Source organism: Eriocheir sinensis, chromosome 38 (assembly GCF_024679095.1).
Source record: "Eriocheir sinensis breed Jianghai 21 chromosome 38, ASM2467909v1, whole genome shotgun sequence".
NCBI lineage: Eukaryota > Metazoa > Arthropoda > Malacostraca > Decapoda > Varunidae > Eriocheir > Eriocheir sinensis.
The window spans coordinates 2,584,433-2,608,301 of NC_066546.1; the positions used below are offsets into that span (position 1 = coordinate 2,584,433).

The window sequence follows — 23,869 nt, forward strand, 5'->3', positions numbered from 1 at the left end:
ATTCCTATATCTCATCTCCATATTTCTCTGTGTGAATTCCTGTATCTCATCTCCATTCATATTTCTCTGTGTGAATTCCTGTATCTCATCTCCATTCATATTTCTCTGTGTGAATTCCTGTATCTCATCTCCATATTTCTCTGTGTGAATTCCTATATCTCATCTCCATTCATATTTCTCTGTGTGAATTCCTATATCTCATCTCCATTCATATTTCTCTGTGTGAATTCCTATATCTCATCTCCATTCATATTTCTCTGTGTGAATTCCTATATCTCATCTCCATTCATATTTCTCTGTGTGAATTCCTATATCTCATCTCCATATTTCTGTGTGAATTCCTATATCTCATCTCCATTCATATTTCTCTGTGTGAATTCCTATATCTCATCTCCATTCATATTTCTCTGTGTGAATTCCTATATCTCATCTCCATTCATATCTCTCTGTGTGAATTCCTATATCTCATCTCCATTCATATCTCTCTGTGTGAATTCCTATATCTCATCTCCATTCATATCTCTCTGTGTGAATTCCTATATCTCATCTCCATTCATATCTCTCTGTGTGAATTCCTATATCCCTTTGTTGATTCCAGACTTGTCAAGGAGTTCCCAGAGCCAGAAGAAGCCCATGTCCAGCAAGGCTCCCACAGACTTCAAGGGCTACTTGGACAGGCTCTGGAAAAAGAAATCGTCAAGCTTCTTGTCTTCAAGGATAAAACACTCGATGGTTCAGAAGGTTTGTAGTTTCCAGGCATGATGGTGGGTTAGCAGCTTTAGGGGGAAGAGGAGGAGGAGGAGGAGGAACATCACATTATAAGAAAAAGAAGAGAAGGAGAAGAAAGAGAAATAGGAGAAGGGAAAGGAAGAGGAGGAGGAGAAGGGGAAGGAGGAATGGAATAAAAATAGGAGGAGGGGAAGGAAAAGGAACACAAGAAAAATATGAGGCAAAGAAGGAACAGGAATAAGAGAAGGAGGGGAAGAAGGAGGAATGGAATAAAAATAGGAGGGGAAGGAAAAGGAACACAAGAAAAAGATGAGGCGAAAGAAGGAACAGGAATAAGAGGAGGAGGAGGAAGAGGAAGAGAAGTATGAGCAGATGAAATGAAGAGTGGAAGAGAAGTGACTGAGGCATTTGTGAAAGAGGAGGAAGAAGAAGAGGAAGTGAATGTGAAGGATGTGGTGTGGAGGAATGTGGAAGTAATGTAGGGGAGAGGAAGGCTTAGAGGAAGGAATGGCCTGGGCAGGGATAGAGAAGGGAAGAGGGAAGAGAGGACCTGTAATAATGGTAATGGAGTAATGGAGTTGCAGTAAGTAGCGGGCTTTTTTTTTTTCATTATTTTTTTATTATTATTATTTTTTTTTTTTTAACGCCCTTGCACTGTCTCCTCTGCTGTTAAAAAAAAAAAAGATTGTGTGGATGACAGGAATTGTGAAGTGAACGTTGGTGTGTGGTTATGCTCCTTTGACTGTGGATTTCCTACCTACGGAACCATTTCTTCGCCTTCCTTTCCTTTTTCTTTTGTCAGAGGGAGGGGCTAGGAGACAAGAGCTACTTCGTCTCTAGGATTGAACTATGAGCATGAGTGGAGTGGGTGAAGTCGCCGGAGTTATTTACGATGCCTTGGTGGACATGGGCTTCTTCTGGCTCTGGGAAGTCCTTGACAAGTCTGGAATCAACAAAGGGATATAGGAATTCACACAGAGAGATATGAAAGGAGATGAGATATAGGAATTCACACAGAGAGACACACCAATAGTCTCAGTCTGTTGTGTTGTTGTTCATGTCTGAGTCGACACTCTTGCTGACAGAGTTTCCGCCACGAGGAGAAGATGAGGTACCGGCAGCTGCTGCAGCAGTACACTGAGCATTGCTTGGCCCCCGGCTCCAGGACTCCCTCGCACCAAGTTTCAAGGTAGGTGGAGCAGCTTCACAAACAATCTATAGTTCTATACAAAACCTTATGCAAAAGTTCACCAGCATCTTCATTTTTTCATCCCTTTTGCTGGTAAACTCTAGAAGAACCTTCTTCTGTCTGTATTTTCTTCTGCCTACAACTTGAGCTCTTTCAAGAGGAGCCCATCAAGACACCTCTCCTTCCAAGACTGACTTCTCGTCCAGTCACTCATTCTTTTCTCTTTTTCTGGAGCAGCACTCTGCAGGCTTTTTGTTGCTTTTGTTTTTTGCCCTTGAGCTGCCTCCCTTACTAGAAAAGATAATAATAATGAGGTCATGAGGACATGAGTAACAGGGTTAGTCAAGCGTCACTCCGGCCATGAATGTGCTCAGTATGCTTTCTTCTCCCTCACCACTTTGTCCTGGAAACAAACTAAAATACCTCAGATGTAGTTGGTGAAGTCATGAAGAATAAGGTTTTAGAATTTTAACCGTTACAAAACTACAGATGCAAGTTCTTGCAATTTGTGTTTGTAGTGCCTCCCTGGCTCTGTCACTCAGGCACTCATGTTGCAAGCTCTCTCTGCCCAGGCCTCTCCTGGATCCATTCCAAAATTACCAGAGTGCCTGATGTTGTTCCCTACAAGCTTTCTGTGAACCCCTTTTACAGTTTAATGGCTACATCCACTATATCAATTCCCCTTATTACTATGGCCAAAAAAGACCAACAAAAAATGATTTTGATAATTAAGTATTTGGAATTTAATGAATGACAAACAGTTTAAAAGCTGCCGTTGGAGTTGGTAGTGACTGATATCTGGCACGGATGAACATAAGAACATAAGAACGTAGGAGTCTGCAAGAGGCCGGTAGGCCTGTACAAGGCAGCTCCTTTGAACCTAAGCTCCCGTGAATCTAACCCCACCTAATATCACTGTCCATGAATTTATCTAATCTATTTTTGAATGTGACAATTGTATTGGCACTCACCACATGGCTGCTCAGCCTATTTCACTCATCCACCACTCTGTTAGTAAACCAATTTTTGCCTATGTCCCTGTTGAATCTGAATTTATCCAGTTTAAACCCATTACTGTGTGTCCTACCCGGTTCTCTTACCAACAAAACCTTATGAATATCTCCCTTATTAAAGCCCTTCATCCATTTATTAACATCGATCATGTTTCCACGCACCCTTCGCCTTTCTAGAGAATGCAAGTATAATTGTTTGAGTCTTTCTTCGTATGGCAAGTTTCTTAACCCCTGAATCATCTTAGTCATCCTCCTCTGCACCGATTCTAACGTTTTGATATCCATTCTATATTAAGGTGACCAGAACTGAACCGCATAATCAAGATGAGGTCTTAACTAATGCTAAATATAGTTTGAGGAAGACTTCGGCGCTTCTGTTGCTTTCGAATATAACTGATGGCCTAAATTTATGCATCCATACCACTTGTCTAACTCTCACGATGGAGTCCCACTAAGAGTAAGCCACAGGGATGCTACTCTTTTGTGTGTCCAGTGTCCCATGCAGGATGGTGTTGTATTGTGCCTGAGTCACTGGTGCAGAGAGGCACTGGGCGCCTGCTGACCTTGGTGAGGAGTGCTCAAGGCAGTGATGAGAATGAAAGGCAGTTGAAGAAAGGCTTTGCTGAGTGTAGCAGTGAAAGAAATGAAAGAATGAAGATACTTTTTGACCCTTGCATTAGGAAGATGGATTGCATAAGGATGAAATTGAGTATAAAGTAGTGTGCAGTGAGATTGTGGGAGGGGTGGAGGTATCTATTCAGGAAGTTCAGAAAAGCTGCAAACATAAAAATAGCAAGAGAGGACAGCAAGGGAAGTAACACAGAGCAGACTGCAAGGAACAGAAGGCAGCCAGTAAAGGGGGGAATGGGAGAGATAAGGAGAATGGCCTTTGACTCAAGACTTAAAAGTGTATTTATCTTTCTGCCCAACAGTTCCCTTTCGAGCCCGGTGGGAATGGTGACCCGCTCCCGGATGTCGCCTCTCTGGACCAAGCAGAAGCAGGATCTCCTTGAAAATGCATCAGGGGAAGCATCCCCTGTGAGGGTGTTGTCATATGCAGGCAGTGCAGGGTGAGTTGCTTGGAGTTTCATGAAGAGCCGTTGTTTCTGATACATGGAGTTTAGGACTGCAGTGTTGTGTGATCCATGTTGTCAGAGGCAACTTAGATTGGCACACCTCTGCTGCACAGGAGGCTGGGGTTAGCTGTTGATTTAGGGGCGGTATTACAAGTCGAATCCGAGAAGTTTCGGGTCCCTACAGAGCTATTCATCCTGAACTCTGTAGGGACCTGAAGCTTCTCAGTTTTGACTTGTAATACAGCTTACAGACTCCTCCCTCAACTATTTATCCCCAGAACAGTGTAAAGTGTTTCCCCTATTACAGTGTGCCCTGTTTGCCCCGGAACAGTGTAGCCTGTTTGCTCAGAGCAGTCTGATTTATGAAGGAAAACTTGTTTTGTTTCACCTGAGGTTTGAGGAGGCTGAGCCATGTGTGTCACTCTTTGTCTGTCAAGAGCAGGAGTGTGGGGCATGGGAGCCAGAGCTAGCATGTGGTGGCAGGAGCAGGGATGAGAGAGGAATGGGAAATGTTTAGAGGGAAATGATAACACCTCTGGTTAACTAACTGTTCAATGTCTTCTTACTTATTTTTTAATACTAAATGTCCTATCTGTGAGTGTTTGGCACCCAAACCTCATTGGCTACATCGTTCATTCCATGATATGAGAAAAAAATATTATTAATCAACAGAGACTTTTGTGATGAATGACAAAAACTTACACAGTGTATAACAAATCTATACAGTACCCTCTCGAGTTTCGCGCTATCCGAGTTTCACGATCCTCGAGTTTAGCGCTTAGTCCTAAATTCTTGCCATCACGACTTTTGCGCATTACCGCCACGAGTTTCGCGTTGCTTTAACATGTACGGGTCACGTCTACCTACCGTCGGCGTCATGCATGCTGCCTTAAAAGGTGGTGTCCAACCATTGGGGTTATGGACAACAGCGGTTGCCCTTATGCCCAACCGGGAATGAGTTGTTGGTTGTCCTTATGAATGGAAAATGATTGTGAGTACGAACGTGGGTACCGAACGGCTGTATGTAAACAAACAGACGACAGCAGTGGCTGAGGAGTGAGGAGCAGTGGAAGATGGCCCACCAATAGACTCGTAAAATGGACTGGCAGAGCTGCTTTGCTTACTACTTGATTAACAAGATAAGAGAACACCCCATACTGGGGAACCACAGTCCAAAAATCTTTTTATCAAATCTATGAAAATTGTAAATCTCCCAGTGTTGTTTTCCTTTTCTTCTTCTTCTTCTTCTTTTGACCTGTAATGCATGGCAGCGATGGTGGAAAGTAATAGTGAAAATAGCAAAAGGGCATAGAGAAGCAAAATCAGGGAAAGAAAAGGACAGAAAACCACCTGAGTTCAGGGTGAAGTGTATAAGTGCGCACTGTTAAGTAACTAAGGGCTGCTTTCACAGTCACTTTGCTTTGATCGTTAACAATGGCGGCGATCGCCGCTTAGTACCTATTTCACGTGAAACTGCCCGATGGGGTAGTGGCGGCTGCAGACTAAGCGAGAGATGCTAAGAGTGTTTGGTAAGTTTGGGGCTAGGCTAACCCCGCAGCGGCCACTACCCGATTGGCCAGTTTCACGTGGAAATACTATAGCAGCGACCGCCGCCATTGGTAACGATCAAAACAAACAAAATGACTGTGAAAGCTGCCTTAAGTGCATGTTGTGAAGCATAAAAGTGTGGAGAAGGAGGACCTAAGAGGCAATACAAAGCATTACAGGTCAAAAGAAGAAGAAGAAGGTCCACTACACTGGCCGGTGTTGCGAGAAATATCTCCCCGCTGAAATTAGTCATTCTGCTGTCCACCACGCATGCATGCTGTGGGAATACACAGCATTAAAAGTATTAATTTGCTTGGTTTTGTTCTAGTCTGTCCGCTTGTGATTTTTGTGAGCGGTGAGGGAAATAAGGAAACAGTAAACAAGTTGAACCTCTCTGCGAGCTATTTTGCGGCGGCGGCAGTGGCTTACGTTCAATAGGCATTGAAAAGTCAATCATGATATTAGTGATTTCATGATTTTTAACAGAAAGAGTTAGCAAATTATTTCATAACACAGAAAACTACCAGAAAAATATAGGTTTGTCCAATTGTCCCACAGGTGACCGCCAGTGACTGCCCTTACTTTAGCAGACGACACCACGTGGATCACAAGCGTGTATTTAGAACTGCCAACCAGTTGTAAGGCAGCCTTCTTCAACTGGGGCTTAAAAACGATCTGTTCTTCCTTCCCATTTGCTGCCTTTTAACAAGGTACGTATTTTGAGATAACAAGGGAGTAAAGTCAGAAAAAGTAATTATTTTCTGCGGGTCTGAACCAATAAGCGCTTTTACATGGACTTCAATACCTCGAGTTTTGCGATCCTCGAGTTTAGCGCCATACCTTCGGAATTAAGCAAGTGTGAAACTCGAGAGGGTACTGTAGTTTTATATATATATATATATACCCTGTTGTGATGTGTATCAGCATGGCCATCTTTGGCTCGTCAGTGTCCTGGAGGCTGTGACGACCAGAAATGTGGAGTTGTGGAGCTGGCCAAAGTTCATATGTTCATAGAGACACTGAGGTGTGATGAAAGCCTTTAATGTTTGGGTCCTGCGTCAGACGACTGACGAATAATGAAGGGGCTTCCATTGTGACGTTTGGGGTAGAGTAAAGGGCTGCAGCTCAGGGACTGACTGCTGCTTTGGCCAGTTAACATTTAGGAAAGAGAGATTGTTGTGGCCAACTGTAATTATGATTTGGAAGGACCATACTACTCTCAGTCTGTCTACATAGTCACAGATACTTCTTCTGGGAACTCCCTTGGAGGGATTGGCCACAGAGAGAGACTCTCCAGTTCCGCCTGTTCATTTACTCCCTTCCCACAAGTCACACAGCCTGGCCCACCTCTCCTCTTTGTGTGTTCTTCAATCTTGTCCACCCACTTTACTGCTGCTCTCCCTGCCAGCTCCTTAAGACTACCACTACCACTACTTTGCAACTGCCAAGACTGTTTCTACTACCAGTGCCTTGTTGGTGGTGGCGGTGGTAAAAATTTAAAATTTATTACCCAACTGACCATTAAGCCTTTGCAGGACTCACCCACTATATGAGATAGCTTATGCAAAGAGTATGCACAGTATAAGTGTTATCAACAGGGAAAGATTATCAAACCGTTGTTTCAGGTTTACAGAATTATTCAAGACCAGCGGCATGGCTGAGAAGGAAGAGGCCCTGGGAAGACACCCTGCACAGGGGGCGGTCGGCCCTGCCAGGGTGCCACTGGTGGATCTCTCCAAGGAGGACAGTGAAGACACCTTTGCGAGTGCCAATGGTGAGTGTAGATGCTTGTTTTAAGTTGGTTATTAATATGACATGTTCAAAATGTTTACAGGAAAACATCAGTCAATGTTCTGGGGAAAACTTGAAGAATGGTTGAGAAATCCAGAGGGAATCTGAAAGGTCTAAGAAAATGAAGGTAATGTTTGTTGATTATTTGACAGGACAGCAAATGATGTTTGGGAACAAAAGACTTGAGAGAGTAGAGGAGCACACCCTACTATACAGACCTGTCCCAGTGAACGATTGGGAAGAGAAAGGCAAGAGTGGGAGGAAGAAATTTGGGGAGTATTCAAGGCAGTGTTTGAAAAGTTTGGAGAATGAAAGAAAAGTATTTATGTCAGGGGCTGTGATGCAAGGGTTGGAAGCTTGGGTATTAGTGGTGTGCTTTGGGATTGGGGTGTTGATGGACTGAATGAGAATGGGCAGCACCTTGTGGAGGCTTGTTCTGTTCAGCACCTTTTGTTGCCAGTTGAGCCACAGGTATTCATGAGTGAGAGGAAATGAGAAGAACTTGATGCACAGTAGCTATGGACAACAGGGTGAAGGGGATTGAAGTAAATGCAAAGGTTGTAAGGGGAATGGATCTGACCGCATTGCAGGAGTAACAAAATTTGGATGAAAGAGAATGAAAAATAGAAAAACGAGAGAAAGAAACTGACAATGAGAGACTGCATGACTGTGTTCAGGCAGGCATGTAGAGGAAGAGTGAAGGGTTTACCGGGAAGAACAACAGTAGAAATATAACAATGCTGGAGCAAGTAGGTTTTTTGAGAGTTAGGCAGTCAGTGGTTAGAGCAGCTGAGGAAGTAGTTGGACATGAAGTGTTTTAGGCAGTTAGTAGTTGGGGAAGTAGTTGAATATGAAGTGTTTTAGGCAGTCAGTGGATAGGGCAGCTGAGGAAGTAGTTGAATATGAAGTGTTTTAGGCAGTCAGTGGATAGGGCAGCTGGGGAAGTAGTTGGACATGAAGTGTTTTAGGCAGTTAGTAGTTGGGGAAGTAGTTGAATATGAAGTGTTTTAGGCAGTCAGTGGATAGGGCAGCTGAGGAAGTAGTTGAATATGAAGTGTTTTAGGCAGTCAGTGGATAGGGCAGCTGGGGAAGTAGTTGGACATGAAGTGTTTTAGGCAGTTAGTAGTTGGGGAAGTAGTTGAATATGAAGTGTTTTAGGCAGTCAGTGGATAGGGCAGCTGGGGAAGTAGTTGGATATGTTGTGTTTTAGAGAGTTCAGGTTGAGGGAAGGAGGAAGGGCAGATCAAGGAAGGCAGCTCCAGAATTTACCAGTGAAAGGGATGATGGGATGAAGGTAGTGGTTAACTCTTGCATCAGGAAATGGGACAGCATGGGGGTGGAGTGAAAGGGTTGACAGGATGAAGGTAGTGGTTAGCTCTTGCATCAGGAAGTGGGACAGCATGGGGGTGGAGTGAAAGGGTTGACAGGATGAAGGTAGTGGTTAGCTCTTGCATCAGGAAGTGGGACAGCATGGGGGTGGAGTGAAAGGGTTGACAGGATGAAGGTAGTGGTTAGCTCTTGCATCAGGAAGTGGGACAGCATGGGGGTGGAGTGAAAGGGTTGACAGGATGAAGGTAGTGGTTAGCTCTTGCATCAGGAAGTGGAACAGCATGGGGGTGGAGTGAAAGGGTTGACAGGATGAAGGTAGTGGTTAACTCTTGCATCAGGAAGTGGGACAGCATGGGGGTGGAGTGAAAGGGTTGACAGGATGAAGGCACTGGTAACTCTTGCATCAGGAAGTGGAACAGCATGGGGGTGGAGTGTAAGGGTTGACAGGATGAAGGTAGTGGTTAACTCTTGCATCAGGAAGTGGAACAGCATGGGGGTGGAGTGAAAGGGTTGACAGGATGAAGGTAGTGGTTAGCTCTTGCATCAGGAAGTGGGACAGCATGGGGGTGGAGTGAAAGGGTTGACAGGATGAAGGTAGTGGTTAGCTCTTGCATCAGGAAGTGGGACAGCATGGGGGTGGAGTGTAAGGGTTGACAGGATGAAGGTAGTGGTTAGCTCTTGCATCAGGAAGGAGGACAGCACAGGGATGAGCTTGAGTAGAAAAATTTGCTTATATAACGTTGGAATATGACGCAATGTTTAAATTTTTTCACATATTTTTCTGTTAGTCAAAGGAAAGAGGAGATGCAGGCTAAGGAAGGCAGTAAAAGGGATGGCAGGAGGAAGAGACTGGTCAGCTCTTGCACCAGGAAGTAGGACAGTGAAGGGATAAGCTTTAGTGGAAAGTCTTGCATATATAATGTTGGAATGTGAAGTAATGTAATGTCAATATTTCTTCAACTATTTTTTTTCCGTTTCTGGCAGAGTCAGACAGCGATAGCGTTATTGTGGTCAAGGAAGTCCTCTCACCGGCAGCCCACAGGAACTCCCTCGAAGAGAGGCTCAAAGAACATGCAGTCTATGATCTGGACTGGGTCAAGTCCATGTAAGTATTACAAAAATCATGTATTTTTTTTTATTTATTTATTTATTTTTTACATTCAGCTCATGGCACCTTTAGTTTTTTCTTGATTGTGGCCTGATATTTGGCCCCAGCTCGTTAGTGGTGCAGGCAAGAGTTTATAGTGGTGCCATCATGCTTCAGATAAGAGTCCCTTAGAATGAGAATGCCACAAGCACCCATCCCAAAAAGAGAAGAAAAATATTGTTAATGTTTTGCTCGTCAGTTTTTCTTCAGAGTTATCATTGTGTAGTGCAGTCTTGAACCTTTTAAATGACCTCTGTGCCTCGACTCACACCTCCACAAGACAAAGGACACAACACAACCTGTTACTACAGTCAGTTTCATTCCATCTGTACACCCACAAGTGTAGATGTGGAACACGTACATTGCTGGTTTGTGATTGACTGAAAATAAACTGTTGTGATAAATATTCAGCCTTCTTTTGCATTAATATATTTGAATGTTTATGTATACTTTTTGGGGATTAACTTTATCCATCAAGTGACTTACCCACAAGTGTACGTGATGACTGGAATTGGAGAGCCTAGATTAACATTGAAAGGAACTTCTGTATTTTCCTTGAGTGAGAACTACTTACTGGTTTATTTTTCCCGCCAGGAGGAAGGATTACGAGGAGAGAGTACAGGCCTCTGCCCAAGATGTTGACGTCACCTTAAAAGTGATCCAGGATCTTGAGGAGCGGCGGAGCAGGAGAGCGTCGCTGGACGAGAAGGTGACGCGACAGCTGCAGCACCTGGACCTCACCTTCCCCTCCGAGTACTCTGAGCTGCCGGATGAGGAGGAGGAGGCCTTCATCCCGCTCACCCCAGAGATGGAGGTGCGGCCTCTTGTTCCTTGTTCTCACCTCACATTTGTGTTATGATTAAGACTTGATGCTGGCTGTGGCACTGGGAGGCAGCAGCAAGTCTTGGGGATCAGGGGACAGACATAGGGTGAAGATATTCTAATGATGATAAAGAAAACAAATGGACTTGGGTCGGTCATGTCATGTGTACAATGGAATGGCATCCAAAGTTAGAGAGGCATTTCATGACAGACAGAGAGCCAAGTGGAGTGATGGATTTTTAGCCTTTGCTGGAGCAGAATGGGGTACAGTAACACTGTACAGAGAACCAGGTGAAGAGACAAAATTATAATACTTATATACACACAGCGACATAACCAGCAATCAGCAACTTTTTGAGTCTTGATTTTTGAGCCACTTAAATCTTTATTTTGTAGTCCTTTTGACCATGAGTCTGCTTTATCCTTTGAACCACCAAAATAAAGATTGAGTGGAAGCATACCTGATGTGTGTAACTTAATCAGGAAAAGTCTTTCACAATGTAAAGTTGGGGGCATTCACTAAACTGTGCATGGCCTCAGTGCTCATCTCTGTCACCTTACTTGAGCCTGTGGTGGGTGACAAGGGGCAGAAAACATTGACTTCTAACAATGATTTGGAGACTAACATTAATCCCTTCATTCCAGAGTGAGGTTGACAATGCCTTGAAGAGGACTCCGGCGTCGGAGGTGCTCATTGAAAAGTTTCGCCTTAGGATCACGCGGCGAGACATTGCAACACTGGCCGGACTCCACTGGCTCAACGATGAGGTAACTGTTTTGTTCTCTGTGCTCACGTGTTTCATTCACCCAGAGTCTGACCACATGCTGGACCTTAATGTCTTGTTTCTCTACCTGGTCGTTATCATTGGCGTGTAGTTGGTGCCGGAGTCTCCTTCTTTTGGCTGAAGTCAGAGTTGGTAAAAATATCTCTGACTCCGACTCTGTTAGGATATGTGTGATGTTGTGTGGCTGGGTGTGGTGTGGTGTGGTGTGGTGTGGCAGGGTTTGATTTCCCTACCACTGTGATGCAGCAGAGCGGAGGGGGAGGGGGAGGAGTAGGAGTCAGAGTCACTACCTTAAAATTTCCTGAAGTTGGAGTTGGTGTCAGAGTCAATTTTTCTTTATATCCAACTCCATGCCCCGGATTGTTAGTTTCATGTTTATTGCCTGTCATGCCGTCTCCCAACACCACATAATCTACACAACTAATTTTCTTCACTGCCATCATCACTCTTCCTCCCAGTTTTCCCTCTCTGTCTCTTCACAGTCTCTATTTGCCATCAATATTGACGTCCTTGCTTAAATTGGTCTCCACAAGTTTTTAGTGTTTTTACAGTAAAGGAAGCAACTCAAAGGCAATAGTAAATAGATATAAAAAGACTTGCTAATGACTGCTCCCATAAAGACAGTAGAAATGAGTGGTACATGATGCCAGGCTCTTTTCCCTCTAAGAAATTGGTTAGCCCGTCTGTGTTCACATATGCTACTTTCAAATCTTTTAAGCTGTTGTCTATTCTGCCCTCACCTCCTCTCTGCAGATGCTGCTTCCTCAGCCTCTGATCCAACACTCTCCAGTAGGACTTTATTTTCTCCTCCTCTGTTCTCTGGTCATTTTTTTACCCTGGCTTGCCAAACCAACTCCTATACTTTTTCTCTGTGTGTGTGTGTGTGTGTGTGTGTGTGTGTGTGTGTGTGTATTTACCTAGTTGTATTTACTTAGTTGTGACATATGGGAAAAGAGCTACACTCTCGCTGTCCTGTCTCCATATCCAGTCTTCTCCAACTTTTCCTTAAAATAATGATTGTTTCTTGCACAAACCACCTCCTCCTCCAGCCTATTCCATAGCTCAGTGCTTCTGTTTGGGAAGCTAAACTTTTTCACATCTCTCCTACACGTGGTCGCCCTCAACTTCTTTCCATGTCCTCTTGTTTCTCTCTCACTCCACACACACAGGTCCTCTCTGTTTAAATGCTCCACTCTGTTTGCCACCCTGTACACTGCTATCAGATCTCCTCTTTCTCTTCTTCTCTCCAGGGTTGTGAGCCCCATGCTATTGAGTCTCTCCTCATAAGTCCGATCTCAATGTTCCGGTACCATCTTAGTTGCCACTCTGCACTCTTTCCAGCTTCCTTCTGTTCTTCATTTTGTGAGGAGACCAGACCACTGCTGCATACTCCAACCTTGACCTTATCATTGTAATTATTATTTTCCTCATCATCTCCTCATCCAAGTACACAAATGCCGTCCTTATGTTCCTCACCAAATTCATAGTTTGTCCCGTTATCCTGTTGATGTGTTTGTCCAGTGACATGTTCTCTGTAACAGTCACTCCCAAATCTTTTTCCTCCACTCCTCTGCATATTATCTCTTCCCATCTTATAATCGTATTCACATCTTCTGCCACTCCAACCAAACTCCATTTTGTTTACATTGTGGATGTGGATACGGGCAACTGACCTTGGCCGAGTGTGACGCACACCCCTAAAATTGGGATTTGCCAGTTGTCCAATTAAGCTGCCGCCAACGCGGTGGGAAGAAAAGGGCTCAGTGTGACACCAGGTTACGGTGAACCGACAACTCGCTCCTGGATGGGCGCATGGGCGTTGCCAGTAGCCACAACGGTTAGAAGAAAACAGCCAGTGTGATACTGCCTTAAGGCAGCGAGGCCGCTGACTGGGTGAGCGCCAGCGATGACGTCATTGGACTCCCAGCAAATCACAAGTGTGTTTTCAGAGCTCAGCCAATCATAGGGCTTCACATGTGGCTTTAAAACGACCCGTTCTCTCTTCCTGTTTTCTTCCTTTTTCCAAGGTACATTTTTGAGATAACAAGGGAGTAAAGGAAGAAAAAATTGAGCTCCGGGGCAGGCAGTATGAGCCAATTAAAATGGTGCCACTATAAACAGTTACCTGCCATGGCAGGCTCGAGGCCGACCATCAGGTCCAGATGGATAGTCTACCGGCGCCATAGCTGACATGTAAAAAAAAAAACGGGGGGGGGGGGGGCAGAACAGATAAGCGCTTTTTCAGTGTTTTCAATACCTCGAGTTTCGCGATCCTCGAGTTTAGTGCTATACCTTCAGAACAATGTGAGTGCGAAACTCGAGAGGGTACTGTAGTCTTCTGTGCGATACTTTATCAAATACCTTTTTCAAATCCAGGTACAGTACCCTCTCAAATTTCGCACTCGCTTCGTTCTGAAGGTACAGGAAATCCCCGATATACGAAAGCTCGATGTACGAAAATTCGGATATACGAAAGTGAAAAATATAGGACAATTTTCGGTTCACGAAAGACATGCTTCGCATATACGAAAAGTACGACAGTTTCCGCGCCCACTGTTTCGTACCCGATGTCTATATCGGTCGCCGCGCGCCGTCAACAGCCTCACGCACACTCGCAGTGATTAGGCAGCAAGTGTCCATGTCCAGTCCCCTCCACTTCAACGCTCATCACTTAGCGTTGCCAGTTTGTGAACCCCTTGCTTCGACTCGAATCCGAAACACATCCCAGCCAGCGTGAGGAAACGTGAGGGTGATGGAGGGTTGGGGGATTGGAGTGGTGGTGTACTGTTTGCACGTGTTTCGGCACGAGTCGAATCTTGCCTTTCAGATCTTGGGAAGTAAACATTGTCAATGTTAAGTGATGATTTGTATTGACGAGTTAGAGGGGATTGTCCTAACATATGTAATGCATTTCTATAACAGTAAAGGAACAGGAAATGGTAATTGTTTTTAATTATTTATGAGCCTTGCGTTTCATTGTATTGTGAGTAGTAAATTGCTTTTAAGCATAGTTATATTTAACTTTTTTTTTTTTTTTTTTTTTTTTTGCTGGCGCTGGTCCCTAACCCCCCTATTTATTAACAATCCTATGGGGGAAATGGCTTCGATATACGAAAAATCGATAAACGAAAGGTTTTTTCAGTCCCTAACCCTTTCGTATATAGGGGATTTCCTGTATAGCGCTAAACTCGAGGATCGTGAAACTCGAGGCGTTGAAAACACTGAACAAGTGATTATCTGTTCCAACCCCTGGAGTTTTTTATTTATTTATTTTTTTTACATGTGGGCTATGGCGCTGGTAGACTATCCATCTGGGCCTGATGATCGGCCCCGAGCCCATCATGGTGCAGGCAACTGTTTATAGTGGCACCATTATAATTGGCTCATGCTGCCCCCTGGAGTTCACTTTTTTTTCCTCCTTTACTCCCTTGTTATCTCAAAATACGTACCTTGGAAAAAGGAAGAAAACGGGAAGAGAGAACGGGTCGTTTTAAAGCCACAGATGAAGCCTTACGATTGGCTGAGCTCTAAAAACACCCTTGCGATTCGCTGGGAGTCCGATGGCGTCATCATCGGCGCTCATCTGGTCAGCGGCCTCGCTGCCTTAAGGCAATGTCACACTGTCCGTTTTCCTCTAACCATTGTGGCCACTGACAACGCCCATGCACCCATCTGGGGGCGAGTTGTCGGTTGTCCATAACATGGTGTCACAATGGGCCTTTTATTTCCCACCACGTTGGCGGGAGCTTGGGCAACAGGCAAATCCAACTTTTCCGGATGTGCGTCACACATGGCCAAGGTCGGTTGCCCGTATCCACATCCACAACGTAAACAAAGCACCTGCCCTGTATTGGCATGGCGTCGTCTGCTAAAGTAAGGGCTGCCGCGGCTTGTGCTGCCCAAGTTATGGACTTGTTGCTGCAGTTAAATGGCAGGAAAAAACTGTTGTGGGTGTGGCGTGTCTGTGGTTCCTCCGTGCTAGTTCTCATTGTCACCATTGCGCATGAGCGGCCAACCCACCCATCTAGACTCCGACCACATAAACACATGAATTGAGTAACAACAAAGGCACACACACACACGCACGCACACACCAGACTCATCATGAACCATGGCAGATGTTTCTCACAAACAAAAATGGCTTCCCCATTTCCTAGAGTGTGTTAGAACTTATTTGGTGAGTGGGTGGTTCATACAAACCAAACTTACCTAATGGCAAGAAGAGAGCAGTGTTAAAGATGACTGCTCTCTTCTTGCCAAGAGCTAGGTTTGGTTCATGTGAGCCACTCACCAAATACGTTCTGACACACTCAAGAAATGGTGAAGTCGTTTCTGTTTGTCAGAAACATCTGCCATGGTTCCTAATGAGAATGGTGTGTGCATGTGTGTGTGTGTGTGTGTGTGTGTGTGTGTGTGTGTGCCTGTTGTTACTCGATCCATGTGTTTATGTGGTTGAGTCAAGATGGGTGGGTTGGCCGCACACGCGCAGTGGTGACAATGAGAACTGGCATGGTGGAACCACAGACATACCACACCCACAACTGTTTCTTCCTTCCATTTAACTGCAGCAACAAGTCCATAACTTGGGTAATGGCAGCACAAGCCGCTACAGCCCTTACTTAAGCAGACGACGCCATGTTGATACAGGGCAAGTGCTTTGTTTACGTTGTGGATGTGGATACGGGCAACTGACCTTTGCCATGTGTGACGCACACCAGGAAAAGTTGGAGTTGCCGGTTGCCCTAGGTGGCGCCAACGCGGTGGGAAGAAAAAAGCCCTGTGTGACACCAGCTTACGGATAACTGTGAACTCGCTCCCGGTTGGGCGTACAGGTGTTGCCCATGGCCCCAATGGTTGGAGGAAAACGGCCAGTGTGACACCGCCATAAGGCAGAAGCCGTTGATAGGGTGAGCGTCAGCGATGACGTCATCGGACTCCCAGCGAATCACAAACATGTTTTCAGAACTGTCAGCCAATCGTAAGGCAGCCGCCTTCAAATGCGGCTTCAAAACGACCTGTTAATTCTCTCTTCCCGTTCTCTCTCTCTCTCTCTCTCTCTCTCTCTCTCTCTCTCTCTCTCTCTCTCTCTCTCTCTCTCTCTCTCTCTCTCTCCCCCCCCCCCCCCATAGCCACAATGTTTGGAGGAAAACGTCCAGTGTGATACTTTTTATTTTTTTTTATTTTTTTTAATGTCGCGGCCTATTGCGCTGGTAGGCTTCTTCCTGGTGGGTCCTGATGGTCGGCCCAGCCCATTCTGGCGCAGGCAAGTGTTTATAGTGGTGCCATCTTGCATTGGCTCATGCTGCCCTCCCGGAGCTCATCTCTAATCATAGAGTCTAGTGTCCGGGTTGATAGGTGGTCTTCTGGACAGCATGTGGGTAGTTTTAAGCCACTCGGCGGCGGCTGAAAAATCCCAGCTTGGTGGAACCGGGCGGGGGTTGAACTCGCGTCCTCCCGAACGCGGCGCCGTCACTCTGTTGACTCAGCCACCCCTTCCCCTACTACCTTTAAAGGTAGCGTGCGTGACGCCGATGGTAAGTAGACGTGACTCGTATGTGTCAAAGCAGCGCGAAACTCAGGGTGATAATGCGCGAAAGTCGGGATGGTAAGAATTTAGGACTAACCGCGAAACTCGGATAGCGCGAAACTCGAGAGGGTACTGTACACTCCATCCACCCAGCCTTCTCTCTCCTGTATAAATCTGTCACCCTTGAGTAGTAACACAACAAGTTGGTGATGCAAGATCAAGTGTGTGTGTGTGTGTGTATTTACCTAGTTGTATTTACCTGTTGTGACATACGGGAAAAGAGCTACGCTCGCTCTGTCCTGTCTCCATATCCTCTCTTATCCAACTTTTCCTTAAAATCATGAATGTTTCTTGCACAAACCACCTCCTCCTCCAGTCTATTCCATAGCTCAATGCTTCTGTTTGGGAAGCTAAACTTTTTCGCATCTCACCTACACGTGGTCGCCCTCAACTTCTTTCCATGTCCTCTTGTTTCTCTCTTGTTCCACACACACAGGTCCTCTCTGTCCAAATGCTCCACTCCGCTCGCCACCCTGTACACCGCTATCAAGTCTCCCCTTTCTCTTCTTCTCTCCAGGGTTGTGAGCCCCATGCTATTGAGTCTCTCCTCATAAGTCTGATCTCTAAGTTCCGGTACCATCTTAGTTGCCACTTTGCACTTTTTGCACTCTTTCTAGTTTTCTTATGTTCTTTTCGTGAGGAGACCAGACCACTGCTGCATACTCCAACCTTGGCCTTATCATTGTAACTATTATTTTCTTCATCATCTCCTCGTCCAAATACACAAATGCCGTCCTTATGTTCCTCACCAAATTCATAGTTTGTCCCGTTATCCTGTTGATGTGTTTGTCCGGTGACATGTTTTCTGAGACAGTCACTCCCAAATCTTTTTCTTCCACTCCTCTGCGTATTATCTCACTTCCCATCTTATAATCATATTCACATCTTCTTCCACTCCTACCAAACTATGTTTTTACATTTCCCAAGGTTGAACTCCATCTGCCATGTACCACTCCACTTCCATATTTTATACAGGTCCCTCTGCAATGCCTCACAGTCTTTCACCTCATTCACTCGTCTCAATAGCTTTGCATCATCTGCAAACAAACTCACATAGCTGGTCACTCCGTCCACCATATCATTTATATAAACAGCAAACATTTTTGGTGCCAGCACTGAACCTTGTGGGACTCCACTCATCACAGGGCACCAGTTGGAAACCCTGTCCTTGATTATTGTCCTCATTTCCTTGTTAGTTAGGAAGTCCTCCAGCCATTTAATCAGTCCATCACCCACTCCACCCCTATTTTTAATTTTCCAAATTAGTCTTGTGTCGTTCTTTGTCGAATGCCTTTTTCAAATCCAGGTACACTCCATCCCCCCAGCCTTCTCTCTTGTATTAAATCTGTCACCCTTGAGTAATAACACAAGTTGGTGACACAAGATCTCCCTCTCCTGAATCCAAACTGGCAATCCGAGATAATTTTCTCACTTTCTAAGAAATCCGACCACCTGTTTTTAAGCAGCCTCTCGCATATCTTTGCAACCACACTAGTGAGTGATACCGGTCTGTAGTTTAATGGGTCCTCTCTCTTTCCTCCCTTAAAAATTGGTACTATATTCGCTCTCTTCCAATCCTGTGGTACCCTTCCTTCACTCAGGGAGGCATTCATTATGGAGTGCAGTTTCTCTGCAAGTTGCTCACTACATTCTTTCAAGATCCACCCTGATACTCCATCCGGCCCTGTCGCCTTTCTTACATCCAGCTTGTTTAAGCTTTCCTTGACCTCCTGCACCGTTAACTGTATCTCCAGCATAACCCTTCCTCTTTCCTGCCCCGGGGGTTGTACAAATTCATCTCTTCTTTTGTGAAAACTCTATGGAATCTGTTGTTCATCACTTCTGCCATCTCTGCTGGGTCCTCATATGTAGTTCCATCCATTTTCAGTTTATCAATTGTTTCTCTATTCTTTAATTTGCCGTTCACATGTCTATAGAATAGTTTGGGTTGGTCTTTGCACTTGTCGATTATATCTTTTTCATATTTCTGTTTTTCTTCTCTTCTAATCTTTGTATATTCATTCCTTGTTTGTTTGTAATTGTTCCACGAGTTGATTCTTCTTCGTCTCCTCCATCCCTTCCAAGCTTCCTCCTTTCTTTTTCTAGCTGCCTCGTATCTTTTGTTAAACCAATCCTTTTTACCAACATCCTTTTTGGTTACCTTTGGGACATATCTATTTTCAGCTTCCTTGTAAAGCTTTAAAACCTCCTCCCACTTATCCTGTGTATTGTTGGCTTTGAACAGCTCACTCCACTTTGCATTTAAAAAAAAGTTCTCATGCTAACAAAGTCTGCCTTACAGTAGTTACTTCTCCCAATTTTGTGATCCTCTTTTCGGTCAATCGTTCTCTTATCTTTTACTTCAAATTCCACAACTGCCTGGTCACTCTTTGCTATTGGACAATCTCCTTTAAGATTTTCTATTATTTTAAGCTCCTTGCTAAATACCAGGTCTAGTCTTGATGCCTCGCCTTCTTTCCTGAATCTGGTATGTTCCTTAATCCACTGAGTCCGTACATGTTCCATTGCCAGTTGCAGGAGTCTTCCTCCCCATGACTCTTCTGTTCCCTGCGTCTGCCAATCCTCCCATTCTACCTCCATGCAATTAAAATCACCCATTAAAATTATTCTCTCACCCTCTCTCAACATTCCCTCCAGGCAACTCACCGTGTCTTGTATCATTTGTTCATATTCTCGGACCTTCCATGCATTGGTTCTTGGTGGCACATTCCCTACTACATACTGCCTCCTTCTTCCTTCACCACCCACAATTTTCACTTTCAGTACCTCTGCCAAGCCTTCACCCTCAATCACCTCCTCCACCCTAATGCCTTTCCTTACCATCAACATCAAACCTCCTCCCTGTTTTCTCTTTCTGTCTCTCCTCCATATATTGTATGCACCTTCTCCAATCCCCACCACCTCAATTGGATCACACAATTTAGTCTCCATCAGCCCCACAATATCAGGTTCTTTGTCTCTCAAATAGTTGTTAACCCTTTCATTGCTAAATGCTCGCAGCGAGTGTTAGGCGTATTCGCTGGTGGTGCTAAACACTCGCTGCGAGCTCCACCCACACTCAAATCTCCCGCGTATGAAAGTGTTCCAACACTAATTCTCACAGCACAGGATTGCCAATTGAGTGGGTTCTTCACTAAATTTGGTGGAAAATCATATCAGCCCTGTGCGGCAAATCTACGGACGAGTAGCTGGTGGATGTTCTTACCCAATGTAGTGGCATTTTTGCATAGCTTCACCTATCACCTGACTGATTCTTTGACCACATAGTTGTAAATATTGCAGTTGGCAGTACTCCCTTGCCAGAATCTGAAGGAGAGATGTCCGCAGTTCTCTCAATACAGCTGATCATCCCACACGCACCGACGTAAGTGTTAAGGGGGTACGGGACACCTGAGGTCATCTAACTAAACTATCGGGTATTGCGATGAAACTAAGTAGGCATCTATGTTGCCTACATTTTGTACGAGCCAGAACAATGTATGCATACTTATATGTATACTCATACGTATACATGTGCATATACGTGTAGCGACACTTAAAATTACACAGCACCATTAATACATAGCCAATCACTTTCATTTTTTGGCTGTGAATAGTCTTTAGGTATGCCTAGAGCCCTATGGAAAATATTCTGAAAGTTTCCCATATAGAAAGGCATAATGGTATTTCTTTTATTATGTTCACTTTTCCTCTTAATACTCCTATCTTTAACCTATCAACAATATCTAATCATAGGTCCCTAGCTACTTGTACAATCAACATTCCCTGCACTTTTAATGTAAATCTGATTGATTTTAGATTTTCTATGATTGAAAAAAAAGAGACAAAATTTAACCTTTAACTCAGTCCATTTAAACCCGCACCAGACATTTAAAATTTGCGCTACGAGGAAAACATTGCTCGGGGATTATTTCTAGATGGTACAAGAACGTTTTTAACCCAGTTTTGCTAAATGCTATATTGACCAAAACACCCAGGTGTCGCGTACCCCCTTAACATTCAACACTCCCTGAACGTGCATGTACGTTCGCAAGAGAGGCATACATAACTGACTCCTATAGATCTGGACCTCCTCTTTCCAATGGTGTTTTTGGTTTTTATCTGTGATGAATAATTTTTGAGATACAGAGGTTAACCCTTTCATTGCTAAGCGCTCACAACGAGACTATCCCCTCAGGCGCGCTCGGGGAGCCCAATGGGGGGTCTCTTTTAACCTCTGTAGCTCAAAAATTATTCATCACAGCTAAAAAACAAAAACACCATTGGAAAGAGGAGGTCCAGATCTATAGGAGTCAGTTATGTATACCTCTCTTGCGAACGTACATGCACGTTTAGGAAGTGTTGAATGTTAACACTTACGTCGGTGCGTGCGGGATGATCAGCCGTAGTGAGGGAACTGCGGACATCTTTTCTTCAGATTCTGGCAAGGGAGTATTGCCAACTGCAATATTTACAACTATTTGGTCAAAGAATCAATCAGGTGATAGGTGAAGCTATGCTATGTGTGTGTGTGTGTGTGTGTGTGTGTGTGTGTGCATGCATGCGTGTGTGTGTGCGTTTTTTCATCTAGCTGTTATATTTGGGAAGAGAGACGCTCATGGGGTCACATCTCTGTCTCATTCGGTAAATCTTTGCTTCAAACTTGTGTAAGTTTTTGTCTTTAATAACCTCTTCAGCGAACACAACCTCTTTTTCACCTTTCTTTGATTCCCTCCAGCTGCTCCCCCACCCCACACACAGGTCCTCTCCATCAGTTCTGTCAACTCCCTTTATTGGCGTGAACATTGCCATGGTGCCAACCATCCACTTTTCTATTATTATCAACATTTTCTGATCAGCTTTTGTTTTAAAACAAGCCTCATTACTTTTTTTTTTTTTTTGTGCCCAAACCCTTCCAATCAGATCCCTGGTGTTTCAGGTCATCAACTTTTACATGAATCTCATAATGGAGCGAGGTCAGAAGGACAACTACCCCGCCGTGTACGCCTTCAGCACCTTCTTTTACCCTAAGCTGTCCAAGGACGGGTACCAGTCTGTGCGCCGCTGGACCAAGAAGGTGAGTGCAGCGCCCACAGTCCAAGGGCAGCCATTAGTTGCATGGTTTTGTTAAGGCAACTTTTCACCCACGAGCAGCAGTGACGACATGTGGCAGTCTCCCATACAGCAGTTTTTATGCAGTAGAATCATTCAGTGGATACCTTTTATATCAAAACAAGTATTAAGTATTCATGGAGAAGTCTTCATGTACATGGGCTGTTAGACAGTTTGTGCACTTTACACAAGTTTGCATTCATGAATTGATTTTTATGTATATTAGTGCAGTTGGTCCTCCACCAGTGTGGTTTTTACTAGGGTAGGTTTTCCCCATGCCACACCCTTGAAAACATCTGTATTAAAGGACTGCCGAGGAAATCCAGGTCTCAGAGCATTTATTTGACAGTCAGACAGCACACCATCTTCATAGCCCCCCCCTCCCCCCCCCCCCCCCACACACACACATGTGCTGCCAATCCCCTGTGGGGCTTGGCTGTCTGAGGGGCCTCCCTCTCCTCTCTCACTGTCAGCATTTACCAAACATTCACGAGCCCAAACTGTAAAGACTGAATGATCCAATGCCCATGTCCCTTTGTGAATGTGGACAGTGCCAACCATGCTATCTGGCAGTTGCCCCACGGAGGGGTGGACAGGTGATGGCTGTGTGTGGAGGGGGCCTCTGCTTTTACCTGGGAGGGGGGTGGGAGGATTCACACATGTAACATTAAGGATGCACGTGTGAATGTGGATGGAAGGAATGAAAAATAAAACAGAAGGAAATCATCGCCATTCAAGAGAAGAAAGGTGGACATTCTAATTGGTGGTGAACTACACTCAGAAGGCTGTGCTGTGCTGGGTCATGGAGGGGCTGGTGGAAACAGTGTGTGCCCCGGAGGGTGAGGAGGAGTGGGATGGGCAGGCTTGGAAAGTGAAAAGAGGTAGGAAGGAAGGAAGGGTATGCAATATTGGGCTCCCTAAGTATGGGGAGGAGCAGATCGGCATGGACAGTATTGGTCAAGAACAGTGTGGACGACATGAGATAGGAGGCTTGAGGTACGAGTGGAAGTGTGTGCCCCAGTGAAGGATAGGGGAAGGAAAGGCTGGGCTGAAATGAAGAGATGCTAGAAGAATTTTATCCATGTTTGAAAACCTCTGGGAATGGAAGAAGAATATTTGTGTTTGGAGGTGTGGATGTGGAAGTTAATGCGTGGCCCCCCGGCAAGGGTCTGTGATCCCTCCTCAGAGGGATGTACACGCTTGACCCTGACAGCCCCCATATAGCCCGTGTCCCCACCCATGAGGTGGCGAGGAAAAAAAAATGTCATGTCAGCATTCAAAAAACTTTTGGATTTTGGAATATCGGATATAGGACTCTCAGCCTGTAGTAATATTAGTCATGGTAGTAATAGAGGTAGTAATAGTAGCGGTAGTAGTGGTAGTAACCCATTAGAAAAGTAGTGTCCATGTAAATGTGAACTTACTAAAACTCGCCAAACTTTTTTCAAAACTTCTCCTCAAAAACAAGTGTGTCCCCTTCCATTGTTACACTGTCATGGAGGGCACAGCTTTCACACCCATTCTTTCCTCTACTTGTATGCCATCAAAAGGCACTCAGCCTCAGCTTGCTCTCCTCAGGTGGACATCTTCAGCTATGACATGCTTCTGGTTCCCATCCACCTCGGGATGCACTGGTGCATGGCCCACGTGGACTTCAAGATGAGGTGCATCAGCTACTACGACTCCATGCTCGGCAGCAACGAGTTGTGTCTGCGGGTAAGACTGCCCACCTTTGAAAATC

General features: G+C 44.9%; 1 protein-coding gene across 2 annotated transcripts in view; it reads left to right on the plus strand.

The window, feature by feature from the left end:
* LOC127008540 (sentrin-specific protease 1-like) overlaps positions 1-23,869 on the plus strand; it is a 54,306-nt gene that overhangs the window by 15,291 nt on the left and 15,146 nt on the right. For both annotated transcript variants that reach the window (XM_050880711.1, XM_050880710.1), the window contains exons 6-14: positions 599-741; positions 1,815-1,918; positions 3,864-4,001; positions 7,181-7,329; positions 9,660-9,780; positions 10,417-10,636; positions 11,290-11,412; positions 21,956-22,093; positions 23,707-23,844. In XM_050880711.1, coding sequence (XP_050736668.1) covers positions 599-741; positions 1,815-1,918; positions 3,864-4,001; positions 7,181-7,329; positions 9,660-9,780; positions 10,417-10,636; positions 11,290-11,412; positions 21,956-22,093; positions 23,707-23,844 — 1,274 coding nt within the window. The remainder of the gene's footprint in view (positions 1-598; positions 742-1,814; positions 1,919-3,863; positions 4,002-7,180; positions 7,330-9,659; positions 9,781-10,416; positions 10,637-11,289; positions 11,413-21,955; positions 22,094-23,706; positions 23,845-23,869) is intronic.